Below are 23,695 nucleotides of genomic sequence, written 5' to 3'. Positions count from 1 at the left end.
GAAAATGATCGATGATAATTTTTATATTTTGTCCAAATCAAAGGATACGCATATAGAAATAGTCACCACAAGAATGGCAGAATTAAAAGAGACAACTTTTCATAATGAGTAATATTAAACTTAGACAAAATAGGAAAGTTGTATGCATTTCTCCCTTCAGACTGTCTTCAATATAGCGAATAGTCATCTTCATATATTAAACGAGGCTTAAATTTGAAATTACATCAATTTGGTGTTTAATTTTGTAAGTTTTCTGTAATCATAATTTTAGGTTGTACTAGATCATAATAAACACTGATTGTATCTTAGCAAAATTTACCTTATGCAACAAAGTGTAATTAACTAAGAGCAACATCCTTTAATTTACCTAATTCCATTTAGGTGCAAAGTTTCAAGTTTAGTTTCTAGTTTGAAGGTTAATGCCTATCGGATACTCCAAACGAGGTTTAAACCCTCAACATGAAATGTAAAATGGCGACAATTTCAACAAAGTAGCAAGTTGATAAACAAGAAAGTTCTTATTCCCTGTTGACAACTTCATCCATATAAACAAAAACGTACGGGAAACAAACACAACAACAACAACAACAACAATAACAACAGAGCCTTATCCCACCGGGAGGAATGACGATTATAACGATGATAGCACATTGATGATGATGAAACACAAGTTTTGTTTACTGCACAGATGTTCAAAAAGAAGAGCTGCTGGATGTGCTTGCTTTGTCAGACTGCATGGCTTGATCAGGTGAGCCAATGTACTTGTGTGGGACATGAGCTATTTTCAACCAGTCCTCACCACTACCTTGTTTACATCTTTCCTCTAGCTCGGGACATTCTTGAATGGAGAGGTGTTGGAGTTCTTTGAGATACTTGAGGCCTGGTGGCAGAACTCTTGAATTAGGACAGTCTGATATGGTTAGTGATCTAAGTGAAGCAAGATTCTCCAACCAGTCTGGCAAAGCATCTAGGTTAGGGCAGCTACTAATTTCCAAGCAGTGCAGCGTTTGAAGATTCATTAATCCAATAGGTAGAGTATCAAACCAAGGACAGTTCAAGATAGTGAAACTTCGAAGTGAAGAGAGGTGTTGCACGCCCTCTGGAAAAGAACCAAGCTTTGGACAATACATTATTGTCAAGTGCTCGAGAAATTTGAGATGCTCCAAACTCGATGACAAAAAAGTCAGATTGCTGCAGTTCTCAATGGACAAAGTTCGAAGAGAACTTAGACTTGCAATTCCACCATTTGGCATGGATATTAGACTATGACAGTCACTAATCTCCAGTGACTCCAGACTCTTGAGGTTCTGCAAACTCTGTGGCAGATAGGACAACTCATCACACCAACTAATGGTCAGTGATTTCAAAGCAGTGAGGGTTCCAATCTCCAAAGGCACTGAACGAAGCTTGGGGCACGATAAGATCTTTAAAGAAGACAGACTAGCTGATGCAAAGAGCCCTTCTGGCAAAGAGAACAAGTTTGGAATTTTTTCTAGAACAAGCACAGAAAGCAAACTTAAACTTGATATGGACGTCATCGTTGGATTACAGTCCCGTAGCTCCAAATGCTCAAGGAACTGAGGTAATGGCATATGTGCTAACTTGGGACACCTTTTGACAGTTAATTTCTTCAATCTAGAGAATGCACTTCCACCATTTGCATTTGACCACTCTTCCAAGTTGGGAAAATCACTTATTAATAGTTCTTCGAGTGATGGAAACCATACGTCCATACCATCACCATATAACTCTACACCAATTCTCTTCACACCATGCATTCTATGCAGAGAAAGAGTCTTGAGTAGCAGAAGATTCCCAAGGGCAGGAAGATGCTCACAATTTGTACAGTTGGTGAAATTGATGGCAACAAGATTTGGGAGAGCCCACTGAGGAAATCTGATTCCTGGGTAGCCATTTATAATCAGCTTTTTCAGATTTTGGTGAGGTTCCAGGCCTTCAAGAATTTTTTCCACAGTGTCACGTTGTCCTGTCATGGTCTGATATCCGAAAGAAAATTCTTCATGTCGGGCTTCAGGTTTCCCAAATGATTCTTGACTGTCTTCAAATCCACTACATGGTCCCCAATATAACCCTAATGACTCAAGATTTTCTTTCAACTTCAATCCAGCTGACTCTGCATCGGCTCCATATCTTGCATTCTCCAAGCGGGTAACATTCAACTTTCCATAAAGATTTAAACGTTTCAGCGCACCAAGGGCCATTGGAATCCTGTTAACCACAAACAATGGCAGTGTTTGAAGTTTCCGTAATTTTCCAATCTCAAGAGGCATGGAAGCCAAACTTACACATCCAATTAGATTGAGATGTCTTAGGCTGATCATCTTTACCAAGCTTGGCAACCGTATAAGATTCCGACAACCAAATAGGTTCAAAGTCTGCAAAGAGCAGAGATTCCTTGTGCTGTGAGGTAACTCAAAAATAGGTGTGTATGATAGGTCAAGATACCTCAAGCATATCAAGCCACTTAATGATTCTGGCAAATCAGAAACACCACAACTGCTCAGGTCTAGTAGACGTAAGTACCCAAAACTTGAAAACATTTTACTTCTGTTATTTAACAAGCCGGATTCCCCAATCAATAAGAGAGTTCGTAAATGTTTTGCTTCAAGTAGGTCCTTTGGAATTCCAATTGCCTTGTACTTGTAAATAACAGATGCATGGCGAATTTGTGCTGCACTATGTTCAAGCATCAAAGATTCGTTTCCTGCTACATATTGTGCAAGATCATGAATAACATCATTCATCTTGTATCCAACTAAGGCCCCACCATCACCCTTTACTTCTTGAAAGAAAGACAACCACAACAAACCGGCAAAGTATTCATCAGCAATGTCCTCTGGCCGCCGGCTCCCATCTTGTAGAATTAAGCTTGATGCCATCCACATATGAATTAATTTCTCCTTCTTGAATTCATAATTTTTTGGAAAAATTGAGCAAAACGAAAAGCATTCTCTGAGATGTGATGGTAGATGATGATAGCTCAGCATGAGGGCGGGCAAAACTTTATGCTGCTTTTCATCTAATTTCCAAAGTTCGCAATCTCGCATAGACAACCATTGCTTTTCGTCTCTTTTCAAGCGCATTGAACTTCCCAAACTTTTTGCTGCTAATGGCACACCTCCACATTTTCTGACAATCTGTTTCCCAATCAGCGAAAGGTTCGGATAATTCTCTTCTTCTCCTCGTCCAAAAGCGCGTTGCTTGAACAAAGCCCAACAGTCATCATCCGTCAAACCACTCAAATACATTGGGGAATTTGGGAAGTCCATCATGAATGGGATCTTTTTACTGCGGGTAGTGACAATGATTTTGCATCCATCAACACCCTCTCTAAACAAGGGTCTTAGTTTGTCCCAATCATCCTGGTCTTCAGTCCAAACATCATCCAAAACGATAAGATATCTTTTGTTCTGCAATAATTGCCAAATTCGAGACTGAAGTAGTTCAATCTCCGACAACTTGCATTCATCATTCGTTATAGACGCAATAATTGTCTTCATGATCTTCTTGACATTGAAATCAGAAGAGACAAAAATCCACATCTTAACATCAAAGTGTTGAATAATCACCTTATCATTGTATGCTAATTGAGCAAGAGTGGTCTTACCAATTCCTCCAATACCGATGATGGGAATACACGATGCATATGTATATCCCTCATGGTAAACAATATAAGAAGACATCAACAGTTGGACTAACGTCTCTTTGTCATCATCTCTTCCATATATCCTTGAGTCGATGAAAGAGCTAGTCTCCCTTTTGTCCGATTGTCGATCTGACCTTGGCTGAGTAGGCTCTCTAATCTTCAACTTAGAAGATCCTTCAGCTACAATCACTTCTAGCTTCTGGAGTATTTTCCTGACTTTATCGGTAAGAACTGTATAGCTTTCTACTGTCTGCTTACCAAAGTCTTGGTCAATCATGGCAGTTTGTTTAACAGTAAAGACGTCGAGAAGATCCTCAGCATCACAAACTGTATTCTTGAGATCAGCCAGCCAGAGTCTGACAGTTTTGTTGGTGAATTGTTGCACTTCTGCATCTTCAAGAGTAGCTTGAGCCCGCACCAGTGCATGCTGCAAACTTTGGAAGATGTCAAAATTGAAACCCAGGATATCAGCAAGCCCTTGTAGGACTGGGGATGCCAGTCTGTCAAAAAGAACCTGCAGAGCCGGGGACAAAATGATGCCTACAGTGGCATCCATATCCAGGGGCAAAGAAAACCAGCTAAGCCAAAACGAGGATCAGATGAGAAACAATGTCAAACCGAACAATTTGATAACTTCAACCTCAAGTTTCAACTAAAAATCTCAAAAGTCAAAACTAGCATGCAACTTTGGCATGTTTAGCAAGGATAGCATTATTGCTAATTCATTGGTGGCTAGTGAGGTAGATGTGTGTTCCTATCTTTGGACCATTCTCCCCTTGACTTCCCCACCACCCACATCAGCTCCTTTCTCACTAGTACTCGGTTGTCGGTTTAAACTCTTCTGATTTTTTTTTTCTTTTTCCACTCAAATATTGGGTCCCTTCTTTTTACTAATTGGTCGAGAAGAGGACTATCTCCAACTCTTAGAGTAAAACCTAACATTTTTAGCTCAAAAAATTTAGGTTTTACCACATAAACAACTTTTTTGCTATAATCTTTCTGACCTAAAATTTTAGCCCCAGATTATTAAAGAATAAATTTAGGCTAATTTAAAAAATATATATATATATATATATTTAGGCTATTTTAAATTAATTTTATGAACTTTTTGTCCTAAAAATATTTAAATTCCGATAAATATTGAAAAATTACTAAATCGACACATGAAACTCATGAAGCACTATGGAAGAATATGAGACACATGATAGAGATTGGAAGAATTGTAAATGGGAAGAAATGGTTTTGGAAGATGATAGAAAGAAAAATTGGAAGAATTGTAGGAGAAAAATGAGTTTTGTGTGGATGTTTGAACAAATACATAGGTATTTATAGAGTTTTTGGGTGAATTTTGAGTTACATAATTTTTTTTAAAATTATTTTAGCCCGTTGGATTTAAATTTGAGTATTTAGGTCTTTTTTTTTACAGTTAGATTTGATTATATTCGATCTCAACCATTGAATTCAATAAATGTATAAATATAAAACTAAAAAAAAAGTTTGAATGTGGACCGTTGGGCTCAGTTACCCATCAGACATCAGGGTAGATAGTCCCATGTGGGTGGGCCATATTCTTTGGGCTCCACTAAGTTTTTTGGGCTAAATCTTAAGGGGAATTTGAGTTTTTTTTTAGGTTCTAATACTTAATCCAATTTTAGAACACGGATTGGAGAAAAATAGAGGGGGAATAGAAGGGAAAATTTAGAACTTACTTCAAGGGTTAGTGTTGGTCTTAATACAATTGTTTATTTCTGAACAATAAAATAGATAAATAAAAAAGAAAAAAGTGTCCCTGTTATTGGTTAGAGGACTTGTAATTTTATTGTTTCTTTGCACTACAAATTTGCTTCTTCTAAAAAAAAAAAAAAAAAAAAAAAGGAAAAAAAAGAAAATTTCCTTCCAAGGTGGAAGGATAAGAATTGGAAGTTAATATCCTTTTCTTACTTCAATGCACATTGAATCTAGTTTGTTACTATTTACCCACTCCAATCCAATATCACCCACCAAATTAACGAGCCCTTAATGAGTAATCAAAAATTTCAAACCACACGTTGCTGCACAATTGAAAATTGCATGAAAAATCATGCAACTTCATTCTTTTCATAAAATAAATATAACAGAATTAGGTTGTTAACTTAAAAATATATATGAGATGATAGAATAACATACTTTTTAAGTGAGGTCGTATGAATATTGCGAGTTAAGTGGAATAGTGTGATGTCATGAAAAAGAATATGATTTAAAAAACCTCACTTTAGAGGTTGAAAGTGTTGTTGCTGACCCCATGTTGGTCTTCTTTTTGAGTGTATTTCCTGCTCAAAGCTTTCCAAATCATGCTTTTGAATTGTTCCATTGGCGTACAGCGTATTCTTCCAACCTGTAATAGTCTCTGGCAAACGCGTTTTCAGATTTTTGTAAGCTTTCCTAGAAACACACTTACAAATTGCAGCGATGAGTACCTGTTGCAGCAATGAATCTAAATTAGTTTTTATAATCCTAGTCAATCTAGCCTAAACCCAAGTTTTATCATTTTCCCCTCGACTTCCCCCACCCACATCCGCTCCCTTCTCACTAGCACTCGGTTCCAACTCTGTTCTTTTTTTTCTTTCTTGCACTCAAATATTGGGTCCCCTTTTTATTGATTAGAGCCTTAGAAAACACCATGATCGACTAGGAAAACAAAGAAGAATATTGACGTAGGATAGACCAAGGAGTCTCTGGGGACGATGGGGCTAGATACCCGGGAATCATTCAACAGGAGCAACAGAATCACTCGCGTCGCTAATCGTAGATTTGCTTGACACGATCAAGCCAAATGCTTGTTTAGGAAGGAGAAAATCACTCTCTTCTTAGATCACTTTTTTTTAATTCGCTAATTGGCTACTTAATCTTACGTATGGAGCCCTTTAAATAGGGAGATTACAATACATTGATAAGATAAATATTTAAGGGAATTGTTATTGGCACTTCAAAAATCTCATTCTACACTCCAAACTTTCTATATTTGGAAAGAAAAATACACGTACGAGGAGTGTAGAATGAGATTTTTGAAGTGCCAATAATACTTCTCATATTTAATACTAATATTTAATACTAAAAGCTTTCCAAATCATGCTTTTGAATTGTTCCATTGGCGTACAGCGTATTCTTCCAACCTGTAATAGTCTCCGGCAAACGCGTTTTCAGATTTTTGTAAGCTTTTCTAGAAACACACTTACAAATTGCAGCGATGAGTACCTGTTGCAGCAATGAATCTAAATTAGTTTTTATAATCCTAGTCAATCTAGCCTAAACCCAGTTTTATCATTTTCCCCTCGACTTCCCCCACCCACATCCGCTCCCTTCTCACTAGCACTCGGTTCCAACTCTGTTCTTTTTTTTCTTTCTTGCACTCAAATATTGGGTCCCCTTTTTTTACTAACTGGTAGTGAAGAGGACCCAAATCCTGTCCTATTTGTGTTTATTCTTCTTTAATACAATTGTTTCTTATCAACAATAAAATAGATAAATAAAAAAGAGAAAAGTGTCCATGTTATTGATTAGAGCCTTAGAAAACACCATGATCGACTAGGAAAACAAAGAAGAATATTGACGCAGGAAAAACCAAGGAATCTCTGGGGACGACGGGGCTAGATACCCGGGAATCATTCAACAGGAGCAACAGAATCACTCGCGTCACTAATCGTAGATTTGCTCGACACGATCCAGCCAAATGCTTGTTTAGGAAGGAGAAAATCACTCTCTTCTTAGATTACTTTTTTTTTAATTCGTTAATTGGCTACTTAATCTTACATATGGAGCCCTTTAAATAGGGAGATTACAATACATTGATAAGATAAATATTTAAGGGAATTGTTATTGGCACTCCAAAAATCTCATTCTACACTCCAAACTTTCTATATTTGGAAAGAAAAATACACGTACGAGGAGTGTAGAATGAGATTTTTGAAGCGCCAATAATACTTCTCATATTTAATACTAAAACTTATAGTTTCTAGACATCTAATTAAAACATGGCTTTGAAAGATGAAAAGCCACTAACAACATGTTTAATACATAGACCGTATTAGTTGTCTTGGGCTGCATCATACCCTCTCCTCGGAAAGAACTCGTCCTCGAGGTCGAATCGTTCTTTTTTCCTCGATCTTTTGGATGACATTTCAAATCTATCCCAGCATCCATACCAAAAGAAAATTCAGGGTTGTTAAAGATATTAAACCCACAAAACACACTCCACTTCAAATGGGGTCCTTGATTAATCACTCCATCCAAATACTTGGCAGCATCATAAACATCACAATCATGGTAGCTTTGAGGTGAATAACGAAGTGAAAAATGGTCACCTCGAAGCTTCCGAGAAGACTCTTGGCTTCCCACATAAATTGTAAAGTCGTCATCATCTACGTACTCATCATAAATTGGTGGGGAGTTCCAATCAACCAATCTAATCTTTTCAACCATTTCATATTCGAATGGATGAAAAATCTCACATACGATATTTTTTGTTGTTATAAAAGACACTCTTCTATAGTAACATTAATAAATTTAGTATGATATAAATAGAACAAAAGAGGTAATAGCAAAGAAACAAAAAGGTTATACAAGGCTATATACAAATCATCAATTTTTTAAATTTATTTCATTAATTGAATTTTATTTGTTGACTAGGGCAAAGTTTTGTAAAAACCCCCGTCCTTGTTGAAATATCATGAACAGTTCCTGGAGGTTGAGCACCTCCAATACCCAACCAAAGGGCTACTACAGTACCAATAAAAAAGGCGACTGTTGTTACTGGACGACGAATAGCGGAAAACCTACTTTGATACCACTTGACACAGTAGATGACCAAGGGAGTCTCAAGGAAACGAGGGATAGAGACCTACGAATCACTCAACCAGGAGCAACAGATTCACTCGGGGTTGCTCCAGGGATAGAACTTGAAAACCACTCAACCAGAGACAACGGAATCACTCACATTGATAATTGTGATTCACTCAACACGACCAAGCCTAACATTGGATATCCTCATACAAGCTTATCCTAAGGCCATCTCTAATGGAAATAACTAAAGGGCTATAGAGCTAAAATATGACCTGATTTGGACAAAATCTATCTTCAACCGATTACTGGACCAAAAATTAGTGAAACCCACAATCCAAAACATGACCGAAGGGCTACTGGGTTGGTCAAAGTTGGCTTGGTACCCAGCCCGTTTTCTGGGCCTCAGCAGCTGCAAAAGGACCCAACCGTCTCTGTCCGACAAAAGGTACCCTACCAGTTATACCACTCGTAAATTTTTACCATGCATCTTTCCGTAACTTCTTACCTTTTCTACAGATTCATTTTGAATTTCTACATTTTCTTTTCAAAAGTGGATGGAAAAAATCAACTTAGTTGACGGATTTGAAGTTCAACAAGTTTTTAATTCAAAATTGTGTCATAGTTGACGGATTTGAACAAAGTATGCAACAAAATAATTATGGGGGCGAAAGTGAAAATTCAAGTAGAATACAAAATGTGTAACAAAATAATTATAGGGGTAAAGACGGAAGTTGCCGGTTGTGTCAGTTCAACCCAAGAAAGGGCATGGAAGTCTTTGGACATCTCATAGCAATGCAATAATCAAATCTTAATAAGATGTTGAAGTTGACTTGTTTTTCTTTTCTTTTGCTAATTCCAGTAAATAAAACTTGTCGTGTTGTACTAACTTACTTTTCTTTTCTTTTGCTAATTCCCTTCAATGAAATTTGTTGTGTTGTACTAACTTATTTACATGTGTATGAATATAATCCAGTAACGCTTTGAAGTGAACACCACCAATCCGATCAAGTAGGATCAATAGGTCCACGTTTAGGAATAACATTTAGTGAAACAAAAATGTAAATTAAAATAATAGTTATGAAAATCTTAAAATGATCAAATAAAGTGAATACGATAGATGCGCAACCAAAAAAACTATAAAACCTAGAGATGGACCGTTTTAATTTGTTGGAAGATATGGAAATTCAAAGTTAAGCAAAGGAAGGAAATTACTTGTTCTTGTTGGATTGCTGTGTTAAATTAATCAGATTCTTTTTCAGCAAGGGCCTTATAGTTTGACCATGAGTCTAATCTAGGGAGCAGAGCAAAGGTCTCTTGGAGTTTGACCATGAGTCTAATCATGAAACTTAAACAACATGAAACTTAAAATAATATTTAGCCACAAGTGACACTTTAAATATGTCCAGAAAATTTATTTTAATATGGCAGTTTAATTCAATTAACCAATAAAATTAAAGAACAAATTTAAAATAATTAGGCTCCCTTCAGTTGGAGATGGTATATAAATATGGTTTGGCACTGTTCATTAAAAAATAATTTTTTACAGGGCTATAATTTGGACAGGGCTAAACATATCTCATTCGGTTGAAGATGACCTAATATGTGTCCTTCACTAGACTAAGCAATATTAGGCCTTTGATTTAAAACAGTAATCTGAAGCATACACTTGTTGTATGAGACCAAGCATTCACTTAGGCCATCTCCAACCGAAGGCTGGCCAGATGGCTCGTTTTAGCTCTCTGGCCCTCCAAGATATTAATATTTTAATGAATAGTATTTGCCTCCATCTCCAACCGAGGGCCAAAGGGCCATATGGCTCGTTTTAGCCCTGTCACAAAAAAATTGTCTCCAACCGAGGGCTAAAGGGTCATAGGGCCAAACATAATTTATTATTTAAAAACTACAACTTAAATTCAAATCCAACGGCTAAATGACGTTAGCATGAAACACAAGTGAAAAAAATAGAAGTTATGTTACTTAATTTCAAATCCAACAGCTAAGTGACGACTAAGTGACGCCATGTTACTTAATTTAATTTAATGTTGTATAATGGCTTAGGAAGTTATAAGAAAAAAATAGAATTTAAAAAATATATGAAACAAATTTTGCAAAATAAAAGTTATAGGAAAAAAAATAGAATTTAAAAAAAATATGAAACAAATTTTGTAAAATAGAAGTTATAGGAAAAAAATATATAATTTAGAAAAAAAATATAAGACAAATTTTGTAAAATAGAAGTTACAGGAAGTTATAAAAAAAAGAAGAAGTTATAGGAAAAAATTGTGCAAAAAAAAATAAAAAAAATAAAAAAAAAAAACTGCAAAAAAAAAAAATTCAAAAATAACGGCTAGCTGTCGTCAGCTAGTCGTTGCATTTGAAATTTGGCCTAGATTTCCAGTTAGATATAACTGATAGGGTCAAGGTTGGCTAGCTGGTTGGATTGGTCTAGCCGGTTGGCCCTTTGGTCCTTTCAGATTTTGTGGGGCTCACGAGCCCTCTTGCCTAGCCCTCTGTTGGAGACAATTTTCGGACTATTTTCGACCCTCTAACCCTTTGTACCCTTCGGTTGGAGATGGCCTTAATTATAAAGCAGCAAACTAAAAACTAGCAATTGGAGACTTAATTCAAACTAACAGTTGGTTTCTTCCTTCTCAAGTATCCAATCAAAACCAAATTCTATTTAATTCCAACACTCCCCTTCATGGGAAATGTTTAGAAAATTCTACTGTTTCTTTCAATTTTGTGGGTGGATAGGAGAAGAACTTTTTGGGACCGTCGGATTTATAATGTTGCATGTAAGTCTCATGCACACCATTTTTAATTGTCCACACACCCTTCTTTAATTATGACCATTCGATTGAATAAACCAAATGATGAGATTGAACAAGATTAACCACAAGTGTGTATGAAGCTGTATAGCGTGTGTATATCATTTCTCTTTTTCTTTTCTTTTTTTCATTTTTTTTTTCCCAAGTGCACCTTTGTTTTTGGTTTGGTGGAAGTAAAAACCACATGATTTAAGACATAGGAACAAAAGAAAAAACCACTAAAACTAAAACATTCTATCTTATATTTTTCGAGCATTGTCAGGAAACAACAATAAAGCCTTACCTGCACTAAATGGGGTCGACATTTTCAGGAAAAAAGAATTGAAAAAAATATACAAGCATGTGGTTTGATAAAAAGGATTATCACTCCTCACTCTGTTTCCTGAAACAAAGAATATTGGTATCGGAGAATTTAGTTTGTTCCAGTGCGCATTGCTAGTCTCAAGCAAAACAGACTAGTTTTCGACACCTTCATCAAGGAATTATGATTTCAATGGACCGAAAGTCAAGCTTATAAACTATTTTCCTGCCTTTCTTACGGTTCATCCTTTGTTGTTACGGAAGAGGTAGATCCCTCAACGTCTTGTGATTTCATTGCAAAACCATTCTCTGTATCAAAGCCACGGTGTGAAACTTCTTCATTTTCTTCTGTATGCTCTGACTGGTGGAGCTCACTGTCATGCTTTGCTGCATCCACATCCCCCTCAAATGTCAAGCTATCAGAAGCATCTTCCTCGTTTAACCCCCATGATTTGTCTTCTGATGGAGTTGGCGAAAGGGGTACAGCGTCATCAATTAAGTCCGCAACTCTCACCTTGTCAACCAAACCCATTCATTATTATACATAGATCATTCTACTGCATTGCATCAATAAGCTTTACATAATAATTCTAGTAGCTCAACTTGATGTTGCTATAAATTTTGCTTCTTCAAAATGTCACGAAATTATCCAAGGTCGCATGATTATATAAGAAACAATGAAAATGGGAGGAGGTGGGGAGGGGAGGAGGAATGCATGTTAGCAGAAGCAAATGGACAGTTTACATTAGTTCAGGAACCCTATCAAACTCAGAAAAATGCCTCAGCGAAACTGAATACTATAACTTTCTCATAATGTTTGAGGTATCTTTGGTTCGACAAACCATCGTGTCCATTTTAAATGCCAGTGTCATTCTTGAAAGATCAAATTACCACAAACATCTTAACTTGAAACAGGAATAAAAAATTATCAACCAATTAAAATGCATGGCGTGGCCACAATGCTGTAAATCAAGTCTAAATCAGTTTCAGTGTAGGATATTTGCAAGTACCTGCATAGGCTGCAGATCATTAAGTTCTTTCTCATCAGTCTCACTCACTCCTTGAGCTTGCAGCTCCATAGAATCCCGAGTGAGTTGACGAAGAAAGTTCACGTCATCAGACCTAACTCCAAACCCTTTCAAAAGCTTGGAGCCCAGCTGCAAACTCGTCTGCAAGAATTAAAATATTAATTAGGTGTCAAGTTGTAATAAAAAGACTTGCTAGTTAATGTATTCAATAACACAAACAATAACAATGAGTTAACTTGATACCTCTGCACTTTCCAGGATAGCATCTGTTGCACCTGATTTCTTCAGTTCTAAAAGGTGCTTGAGATCCAGAGCTCGGGCATAAATAGGGATCTGCCGATACAGAATTCTTACCATATTCAGACCACAGTGGAGAAGTATACAAAAGGGTTTAAAATCCGATAGACAGGAAATGACATTGGCAGGAATTTAGCCTTCGTACTACTTGAGCTGGTGCAATCAATGTATAGCCAAAAAAGACGGACTCTCAAATTGAATTGGATGTCAATATCAAATTTAAAGGTTTCTACAATGCCCTTCAAATCAGAGTTCAATGGGAAACTCCTTTGAGGCACAAATTGTACGATGTCACTCTGTGTGTATAAATACGTAATATTTCTTACTCTTGAACTTCTATGATTGTAAGCTGTAAACTAAACCACGTCAGGGTCCAGATGAATTTAGAAAAGCTGGAATGAAGATAATGCATATGAGAACCCCATCCCCACTCGCGTGCACACAGAAATGTAACAAAGTCAGTGGAAAACCGTATAAAGAAGATGAAAACAAAAAAAGTTTCAGGTTTCATATGAAAATGGGTTGAAAACCACTGAATGTCCTACATTGAGTTGAAATCCAAAACAAGAGAAGCTCAATTCAAGGATAATTCATGCAGCAATAGCAAATTTGAAACTTGTGCTTTTAGCCCAAGATTGGATGACATGGACAAAACATGTTTAATAAGGGACAATGTTTCTATGACAGGTACTAAAGCTTCACAAGCTCCTGAGAACAAATTTTTTCCCTTTGCTGTGGTTTCTAGTGAACCCAAATAAAGTTTCTGTCTACTTAGCGTGATTGCATCCTATGTTCTTATAATGGATTGACAAGAGAGAGAGCGAGAGCATTACCGCTGGGAAAGCAAGTCGAAGCCTTTGAACGGCCTCAGTAGTTCTACTCCTTGCAGTGTACAAAACCATGACGGCTTTGGGGGAAGAGATGCCAGCAGATTGCAAAACTGCTGGACGTGATCCATCCCCATACAGAATTGGAAAACCAAGTTTCCTGGACGCCTGTAAATGGAATGGTGAAAGGAATTTAATGTCATCACCAAGTATCAATTTATCTTTAACATACTTTTAAAAAATAATAATATAGAACTGCAATAAATATATAGATTTTTCATTTGTTAAAGATGTCAAACTTCCTCCAAGTGTCAAAAACAAAACTAATAAGGTTTAAGGAGAATTAAATGGAAACAATAATAAACTTTATCTGGGTAGCAAATTCCAATCTGCATATTAAGCATATTTCACTCTTTCATCACTGATTCCCAGCTTCTAATGCAATTATGCAATTAGAGTCCCCAAACAGCATATGATATCTAGATTAGGTGTTTCTACCATAGTTTAGCTCTTGAGGCTTGTTAAATATAACGTTTATGATATCAAGATTACTGCATTGGTGATGAGATCCTTAGTGTTTTCATGCTATCAGAAAATATTACAACTATACAAAAACCAATTTGGTGGGTGGCAATCATTTCATTCTAATGGTGTGTAAAATTATATAGTACTTTATAACTGACAATTCAAAATTCACTTCTGTTGTAATTGTTAAATCCAGACTTCCTCAATTAATTATGGCAATTAAGAAGATTTCACCTGCTTTATTACAAGTTATCAACTATTTCAGACTAAACAAGAAGTCCAGATATTTCGGACTGAGCTAGCAGTCATTCATATAAAATCCCTTTTAACATAGAAAGCAACGAAAAGAAAATTCAATGACCTTCACCACAGAAGGATCCATATCAAAAGCTACAAACGGCAATCCCAGATTATCGCTATCTATCCCAGATGCCAATGGAGTGGACAAGAAATTGGCAAGGACCTGGACGTGAGAGAGAGAGAGAGAGAGAGAGAAAGAGAGAGCAATTACGATTGGATCTGAGACCCGCAGCTCACTTGCAATTATAATACTGCAGAACAACATAAGTTAAACTTACCTGGCCCATTTGTCCAAATCCAAGAATAACAACAGGTTCACTTGAATCAAAGTTCACCACCTCAGTAGCTTTCTGTACAAATTTGTTTAAAATTCAGGCACTAAACTTAAATCGAAGATATGGGAGTATTATAAATCAAAAACTAATTTAGAAAACACTGGATGGTTATACTACTTGATGATTTATCATAAATAAATTATTAAAAAGAAAAGGAGAAAAAAAAATTGATTAGAGTGAAGAACATTCAAATGATTACGTTCAGTTTCTGATAAAACGTTAAATGATAAATGTTATAGCCTTGAGCTGTAACTTAAAAGGTTGATATATAAAATCAATCCAGACACATCAATTCCAGACTTTTCATCAATCAATTCCTACATGATGTAGGAACTCACATCCTCGGCACCAAATTTGTCGTCAATCAATTCAGCAGCCCTTCTTCCAGCTTCATTAAGCAATGGGGTCAATGCCATTGACAAGACAACAACAATTATAAGCAACTTGTTAAGCTCGAGTGGCAGCACACCAAGCCTGTTTCGACAAGGCAGGAAGTTATTTAAACAGATAGAAATCCTGAAATGTTAAGTCATACTATTTTCTGTTTGATATAACGAGTTATGAGTTTATAACTCACCTATTTGCAAGCGAAAAAACAACAAATCCAAACTCGCCTCCCTGAGATAGAAGCAGCCCTATTCTTACACTTTCCTGTAAGGTAAGTCCAACACGAGGGCCTATGGCTGTTATTATCAGTGTCTTGATGACAATCAAACCTGCCAAGAGTGTAAGCACATTCGGCCACTCTCGGAACAAAAGCTGCATATAAAAGAAAATATGACTTGTGTAAGAGAAAAGGCAGGCTAAATTATGGATGATTAATGATTATTCTGCTTTTTCTATTATTGGTGCATCTGTAAATGTTTTATATGAGAACCGAACACAGAGAGATAAGTTCACGTCACATACGGCAAAGAAATAAGGACCTTAAATTTCATCTTTATTGGTTTATTTTTCAAGACATTAGGACCACTTACCAGATCAATAAAACAGTTAAAGGAAACAGAATAAAATGCATAGTCATAACCAAGTTAACTTTTTTCATACAAAAAATAAATTATTTGGTGCCTGGGTTCACTAACAGTATTCTGTCACCGAAACATTAAACAAAGAGAACCGTGTCAAAACAAGCAGGCAGCCAAACAAGTTTCCAAAAATTGCTTTCAGAGAAGAAAAGTTTAGAAAACAAGCTTGAATCCAGAAACATAAATTGATGTTTGAAACTAAACAGTACTTCTGTACCGGCATGTCAATGGATGTCCCTGTAGTTACAAAAAATAATCCAAGAAGTAAGCCTCGAAATGGCCTTATATCAGCTTCAATTTGTGTCCGGAAATTTGTTTCCGCTAACAGTGCTCCAGCCAAAAAAGCTCCAAGCTGCATATACAGTGAAACTCAACTATTACATGGATAGAGGACGTGATAATCTCAGATATTCTCCATCTATGAGAAGGAATGTCAAACCGTATCACTGAAACCCAACTTCTGGGTGAGAAGTGAGGTCCCTGCAACTGTCAATAAGCAAAGTGCAACAAAAGCCTCAGAGCTCCTTGCTTCTGCCACAAACTGATTTTACAAACTTAATTTAGTGGCCAGAAACAAAATATACAAAAAGAGTTTAAGCTGTTCTGTTTGCCATGCCCACCTCAAAAACTCGTCTAAGAAGGAATTTTCCTCCAAGAGAAAGAATACCAAGTCCACCTAAGGCTTTTAGACTTTCCTTCAGAAGCGTTGGCCATATACTTTCCTCTGCTAGGTTCTGAAGAAAAATAAAAATGAAGGAATGCTGAATAAGTGACTAGTATCTGAAAGCAGGTAAAAAGTTTAAAAAGAAAACGAAAAGAAATAAAACATCATAGTCAAGATAAAAGGTGTAAAAAGTGACGACACAAATCAGGGATGGATGATAAAATAAAATTCCCTCAAAACATGAAGGCGTTGATAATAAAAACAGGTTTCCTGTGTTAATAATTTAATATAATAGAAGGCTAGAAGCTTCATCCAAAAATAAAAATCCCTACAAATATAGAGTGATATTTTCCAGTATTAAGTATCCTTCACTGATGATATACTTTGGATTGGACCTAGAAATTAGAATTGAAAATTTCCAAATCAGTTTGAGCTTTACGTTGGGTTTTCACTGGAATTTCTTTCTTCCATGCTCCACACTCTTCACAAAAGACATTGCACAGATCACATAATGAGATAAACAGTGGTCTACTACCACCCAGTACTCACAGCCATACGATTAATTCTTTTTTTTTTATTATATATAGGAGACAATGATTTTATGTTCTACCATCAATATTCAGTAATCCTAATGACATTAACAAAATTGTACATTCAACTACAACCGTTGAGAAATATTAGTTGAATTTCTCGTATACCTGACTTTCCAGCACTGGAAGTATGACTAAGAGAGGTACAACTGCTATGTCCTGCAAATATCAAGTAGTGGGGGACCAAAAGTTATTGACATCATACTCTTGTTGTATATTTTGCATGGCGATCTTATCAAAATCCAGAATGGGAAGTAAAAGAAACTGCAACACCATTACTTATTCCATTCAATTCAACAAATCAAAACAAACCAGCGTGGCTTGGAATAGAACCTGTAGAAGAAGTATCCCTAGAGTTGCGGACCCAAATCTTGTCGGGAGTTCACCTTTCTCTGCAAGTAGCTATACATTATTCTATGTAAGCAGCGATATTAAATGGTCATTAATCTATTACATATAAATTAACAGAAATTTTTTTGGTACGAGGAATAAAGCAGACATTCTGCATTGTTGTCCATTTTAGAACTTGTAAAGGTAAAACGTTAATGAAATTGAAACAATGGATACTGTCAAAACCATCTAAGACACTGAATTCCCCAAACTAGGATCTTAGATGTGTTACATGGATTAACTTAAGAGTTGTTGGTCTAGCGGTCAGGTCCTTGGTTTGCTCCCAAGTGGTCTGGGGTTCGACTCTCTCCCATGGTACCACCTAGCAAATACTACAGTTTCTCGCTCCCCAAATGTTGTGGGGTCAGGCATTCAAGGGACCAAAATTTGGATAAAAGATATGATATGCTGGTAAGCGGATGATACACACATGCATACTTATTGTCAATTCTTACTAAATTATTATGCTCTATTTGCTGGTGAGGTGCTATAGTCAAGTCATACAAGCACCATTAATACCAACAATAAAACAGAAAACTCTTCCTACACTTCCTTAGACAACTATTTTATATTGTTAACGTTCAGGTGTCTATGACAATTCATCAAAACCAGTTAATCTCCTTTTTAGGTTAATGTTCAGCTTCGATTTAAATATGTGAAAACATTTGTTATAAAGAAGATATGTAATAGACAGCATACAAGTACTACATTTCATAGTTCATACAATATGTATGGTGATTGAGATTTTGAGTAACTAGCTTAACAGCATGGTTTTAAAGCTTGACAACAAAGCATCCTTAACTGTGAAAAGGACTTTTAAGTTTAAAGCCAGTACAGCTAAGTTCCTGGTCAGTTTAACTTTAACCCAACAACTGAAATGTCATGGTGCGATCTGCAACTATATAGATTGCCTATTACCCCTGGTAAGAAGTAAACTATCATCAAAGCGTTCTTACTAAAACTTAGAAAGCAAAAGAATAGGAAAAGAAAATGAAATATATAAAGCACGTGACTTTAGCTTAGCAAGGGGGAAGAGAGAAAGAAAATGATCACTTTTTTTCTTGAATATAACTAACCATTTTCTAGCACCAATCATTAATAGCAGCTAAATGAAACAGATTTCTTCATTTGAAAAATTCTGCAGTTCCCTATTTAAATTACCTGAAGTACAAAAGCTGAAGAAGACAGAGAGAGAGCAGCACCAATCACTACGGCTTCATCAATGCTTCTGATGTTGACCTATTACGAAAGGAAGAACATAAAATAAAAATTTAAAATGGCTTGGATAAGGACAGAGGTCTGTCTGTATCACACTCCAGTTGGTGACACTGAAAGACAAACCAATAGCGATTTTAAACATCAAGAAGGCTTACTAACTTAACGAAACAAATATATCATACTTGAATATTTTACCAGGACAAGCACTTGGATAAAGATAATAAAGAAAATTGGATTTCCACTATAACTAAATTAGTTGTCAAATCTTTACGAAAACTAAATTATACTCGTAGAGTTAGCCCAAGATGTGAGGGAGGGTGGAGTAATGGGTTAGGATTAGGATGGGTTCAGAGCTTGAACCCCTTCAATGTATAAAGGACACTTGGGCTAAAAACAAAATTATACTCCTCAGGTTAGTTGTGAGGGAGGGTGGGATAATGGATTAAGAATAAGCTTGAACCCTTCCAATGAACCAAAGACCAATAAGATATAAAACAAAGAACATAGAAGTAATACCATCCTGAATTTATGGATACAAAGGACAGATAAGAATAATATAAGACCTGATATGTGCAACTAGCCACTAGCTTAGTAACCATAACCATCCTGAATTTATGGATACAAAGGACAGATAAGAATAATATAAGAATATGTGCAACTAGCCACTAGCTTAGTAACCATGCCCATTAGCTCAAATCGTAATCAAGTTAGAAAGTATGGTTCGCATAAGTTGAAATCAAAAGAAGAGAATTATAGAAGAAAACTGTAAACACTGCACCAAATGTGGATGCAAGCCTGAAAACTATATAAAGTGGAATCAAACAAGTAACTAAGTCAAAAGATTCAAAACATAACAAGAGCAGATGAATGGTGATATCGTGTTACATATAGATGAAACAAATGCTAAAAGTGTTCTACGGAACAGAGCTCTCACCAAATCAGGCCTTGAGTTAAAGAGGAACGTCAAAATTTGGGTTCCAACAGCACCATTAGGTGGAAGTTCGAAGGCTGTGAAAGCAAGAGTAGATAATACGACCTTCAAGAGGGGAAAAAAAAGGGTCAAAATTTCAAGCAGCACTATTTGTGTTTTTCCACGCAATTTGTGCAGCATTCAAAAACTGCAAACAGAAGCTTAGCATAAAAGATCAGGGCAAAGAGCAATTATAGGACTACGTAATGACAATTGTACTATTCGAAGGTGTTTAAAATTATAATTAACAGCACTAAGTACGCTTCCAGCTCGACGAAAATAACCTTTCATGAAATTCTCCCACAACAAAGGTGTTGCAAGAACCTTAGCCCTTAAGCAATGCAAATGCCCCTATGCCTATTCAATAAGAAGTTCAGAACTTACTTTAATTATAATTTATCAACCCTTATTGATCAGAGAGAGAGAGAGAGAGAGAGAGATCTAAAAAAATGATATTTGTTACTGAAAAGTAATTTGTTTATATAAATAACTTTTCACAAAAATGAGATATATAAAAATATAATTAAATTATTTGGTTCCATGCAATTAATTTGTTAAGCAAACAAAACATTGAAATGCAACGTCCATTTCTTCCTGCTTCTTATTAACAACTCAATTCCTATCTTATTCCATTCCTTATGAAGAATCATCTTTTTCTTTCTTTTTTTGGGTGCCTTAACCATGAAATCTGAAATAACCTCAAAAAGTACAATTTTCAGTTATATGAAATATATATCTGATGACAAACTACTCCAGTTTGAACTTCATTATTATCCTCAATAGATACTAGAAACACCAAGTATTGCTTTTTGTCTACAAATTACCTGAGTTAATCCCATTCCGAAGGCATATTTTGCAAGAGCCTTTAGACGCGAAAATGAAAGCTCCAAGCCCATCTCAAACAGCTGAAGGGGAAACATAACAGTCAAACAAAACGAAAAGAGTGTAAAAGGTATGCACCAACATATCACCATGAGAGGAATATAAGCTTCTTTAGAAAATCATATTCTTTTAACTTTTGGGAGAATGCAAATTGCAGAAAGAAAAATGGCACAAGCGTCGAAGAAGACTATGCAAAGCAGAGGACACTTCATCCAAACACCTTCCCAGGTATTTTCCCTGTCCATAATCCTCAATATGTCCAGCCAGTGAACCCTAAATATTTATCATCCTTCTTCCTCTTAGTGTCACAGTTAGGTAAATCCGGTAATTAACCAAGATGGATGTACTTATGTTTGAGCATCAAAAGTACACACGAGAACAAATTATTTTCATTCCTTCTATGAAGTACATAAGGGTGGCCCTAAGGAAAAGGAAAATGTTCTGTCTTTGTAATGGAAAAAGAAATTTTTGGCTTATCTCAAGTGTTAGGCAACCACTAGACCTCAAAAACTTAAGTTAGACAATGATCCAAGCATGCATATCGAGCCAACACCCTCCCTCCTCACCTGCACCTCCCTAACCAGCAAAAGATGGTGAATGCCAGTAGGAGGTTCTAGGCATGACCTCATGTGATCAAGGGTATGATATCATGTTAGACAACTATTGAACCCCAAAAGGTTAAGTTGTTGGGGAATACACAACTACGTATATTGGCAATGACCATTTGAATAATGGCATTTAGTCTCCACTTTGGTCTTGAGTCAAATCTCATAGACGACAGTTGTTGAATATGACAGAAAATATACCAATAATGTATATCAAGCTAACACCAAGAACTATCACAGGTTCACAAAGCAAGGTGATGAATTTGCAGTATTCATAGACATGGTACAGGTACAGCATAAGAATAGAAGGCCAGATATTATTAACTTTTCCGACAGTACACATCAACAAAGAATGCTTACCAAGAAAAGAATCCCCCATTCAGACAAAACTTTCACATCTGTAAGATTCCGAATCAAGCCAAATTGATTGAGTACTATCCCCGCAAAAAAGAAACCAAGTATCTGAAAACCATAGGGTATACTGTATTTCATCTAAGAAGAGATTTCATGTAAATTTAGAAAAGTAACAATAATATAGGTACGATCCAACAATAGTCTTACAGGGCTAGCTTTAATGATCTTGAATGCCGGAACGATAATGACAGTAACAGCTAAGAACGTCAAAGTATCAAATCCCAAGTCATTAATGACATCAACAGCACTCGCAACATCAAGTCCTGCATGCGTTCGCAATCTTTTTGAATAGACTGGTCTGTGGTTTGAGAAATAAAGTCCCCTCCATCCGCAGACAGAGGAAGCTAGTAAAGGATTTCCCACAAAGTTTCTTGCAGCAAAAGGGGGATGCCTTGTGTTGTAATTAGTGGCATATGATAATGGATGCACTTGATGGTTACTGGAATACGGAATAAAAGAACGCCCAGAAAGCCGTGATATGGATAGAGAGCAGGCCATAGATGGGCTCTTTTGTTTGATAGTGTTGTATCCCTGCAAGGAAGAGAAGACAAGATATAGGCTAGATTAACTTAAACAATTTAACTAGCTTACTCCACTATTAAAATGCAGGAGCAAAAAAGAATGGAAAACTTAATAGCTTTCGATTTTAAACAAAAATTCCGAAACTTTGGCTGATTACATGTTCTGGTTTCCTGTGGAGGATTGAAAACTTGACATAATAATATTAGGGCAAAATTGGCAAAAATTTGAGCACATAGATGACAGTTTGAATTATTTGACAAATTAGTCATCATTTCATCGCAGATAAGATGAGCCAGAATACTTCTATAAAAAAAAAACTCCAGACTGTTTTAAGCTGTTCCCTACTGATGGTGATGGTCACCAAAAGAAAGACAACATCTTTTCAGTTCATCATTTGGTAGGCATGAAAATATACAGAAAAGGAAAAGAGGTAGGGGCCAATTTACCTTAGAGCTTTCGAAATAAGCCACCGACTTCAACATAGTGCTGAGGCTGATGACAGAAGAAAACCCACATTGAAGAAAAGAAAAACCCCCAATTTATTTTGCTTTTCTTACAAAACCCACAATTTACTTTTGCAAATATTGAGGAAAACACAGAGAGCTAAGTCATTTGACTCTTCCGAGTAAAAGATGAGAAAGAAAGAGAGCGAGAAACAAAAGATGAGGACGAAAAATGCACACGAGAGAGATTTAATCCGGTAAGCTTGGATTGCATGCGACTGCGTCTGTCGACAACTCGACAGTTTGTGGAGGAAAGGCAGGCTGAGGCAGGCGTAGGAGCAACGAGAAAGGGGTTTCAACGTCAACTAAATGACAAAAGCCGATATGATTTTTCCGTATACTGCGTCTGTCCACCTGGCGATTTACCATAGGCTGCAAAGACCTTGCCACTTGTAATTATCTGACACAACTTTTAGCAGATAAGGCAGAAAAGATAGAATCACGGTAATCACCACCAATGTTTGTGCACGTTTTCTTTTTCGTTGGTGAAATTGGCTTGGCTTTACCACCAGCATAGGTATGGAAATACGAAGGAATAAGGGATTGCACCGGGCGAGGATGTGAACGATTGGGTATGGAATAAACAACTCCGTATGTTAACGGGATACTTTCAACTTTCATTTTTCAATTTTTGTATCTAAAATTAATGGTACCATTCATATTTTCATACGTGATAAGTGAATATGCTCTCAAAGTAGTGTAGTAGGGCACCTCAAGATTCACGGTGTTTCTGCTCCCATCGGGTGTGCTTAAAGCCTCCCCATTTTTGACGCGACTGTCAAACTTTATCATCGGTGTTGGGATCAATGAGTGAGGTTAGAGTGCATATAACTTTTTTCAAAGTGCTAATAACAACTCTTCTCTCTTGGGTTCTCGTAGTACAATTATGACTTCTTGTTTTTTTTTTGGGTTTCTCATCTTGGGAAACCTACTTGAAATTGTATACGAAAAAAAATGTCTACACAAAACCAAGCAAAAGAAGGTATC

General features: G+C 36.4%; 2 protein-coding genes across 2 annotated transcripts; both read right to left on the bottom strand.

Moving 5' to 3' along the window:
* Window positions 1–398: 398 nt before the first annotated feature.
* LOC137726416 (putative disease resistance protein RGA1) lies at window positions 399–4,330 on the bottom strand. Its single transcript, XM_068465343.1, has one exon. It carries the CDS (start codon window positions 4,221–4,223, stop codon window positions 693–695), a length of 3,531 nt encoding a protein of 1,176 aa, XP_068321444.1. The 5' UTR covers window positions 4,224–4,330; the 3' UTR covers window positions 399–692.
* A 7,202-nt stretch (window positions 4,331–11,532) lies between these two features.
* LOC137725282 (K(+) efflux antiporter 3, chloroplastic-like) lies at window positions 11,533–22,992 on the bottom strand. The gene is made up of 19 exons (XM_068463917.1): window positions 22,652–22,992; window positions 21,831–22,214; window positions 21,630–21,731; window positions 20,607–20,687; window positions 19,747–19,848; window positions 18,756–18,833; window positions 17,538–17,606; window positions 17,313–17,363; window positions 16,571–16,684; window positions 16,390–16,491; window positions 16,168–16,302; window positions 15,503–15,684; window positions 15,264–15,399; window positions 14,869–14,940; window positions 14,652–14,753; window positions 13,772–13,933; window positions 12,885–12,974; window positions 12,624–12,782; window positions 11,533–12,127 (listed from the first exon to the last, which is right to left on the bottom strand). Exons 1-19 carry the CDS (start codon window positions 22,685–22,687, stop codon window positions 11,849–11,851), a joined length of 2,436 nt encoding a protein of 811 aa, XP_068320018.1. The 5' UTR covers window positions 22,688–22,992; the 3' UTR covers window positions 11,533–11,848.
* Between the last annotated feature and the right edge of the window lie 703 nt (window positions 22,993–23,695).

This window comes from Pyrus communis, chromosome 2 (assembly GCF_963583255.1).
Source record: "Pyrus communis chromosome 2, drPyrComm1.1, whole genome shotgun sequence".
Taxonomy (NCBI): Eukaryota; Viridiplantae; Streptophyta; class Magnoliopsida; order Rosales; family Rosaceae; genus Pyrus; species Pyrus communis.
This window is presented reverse-complemented; position numbering and strand designations above follow the sequence as displayed.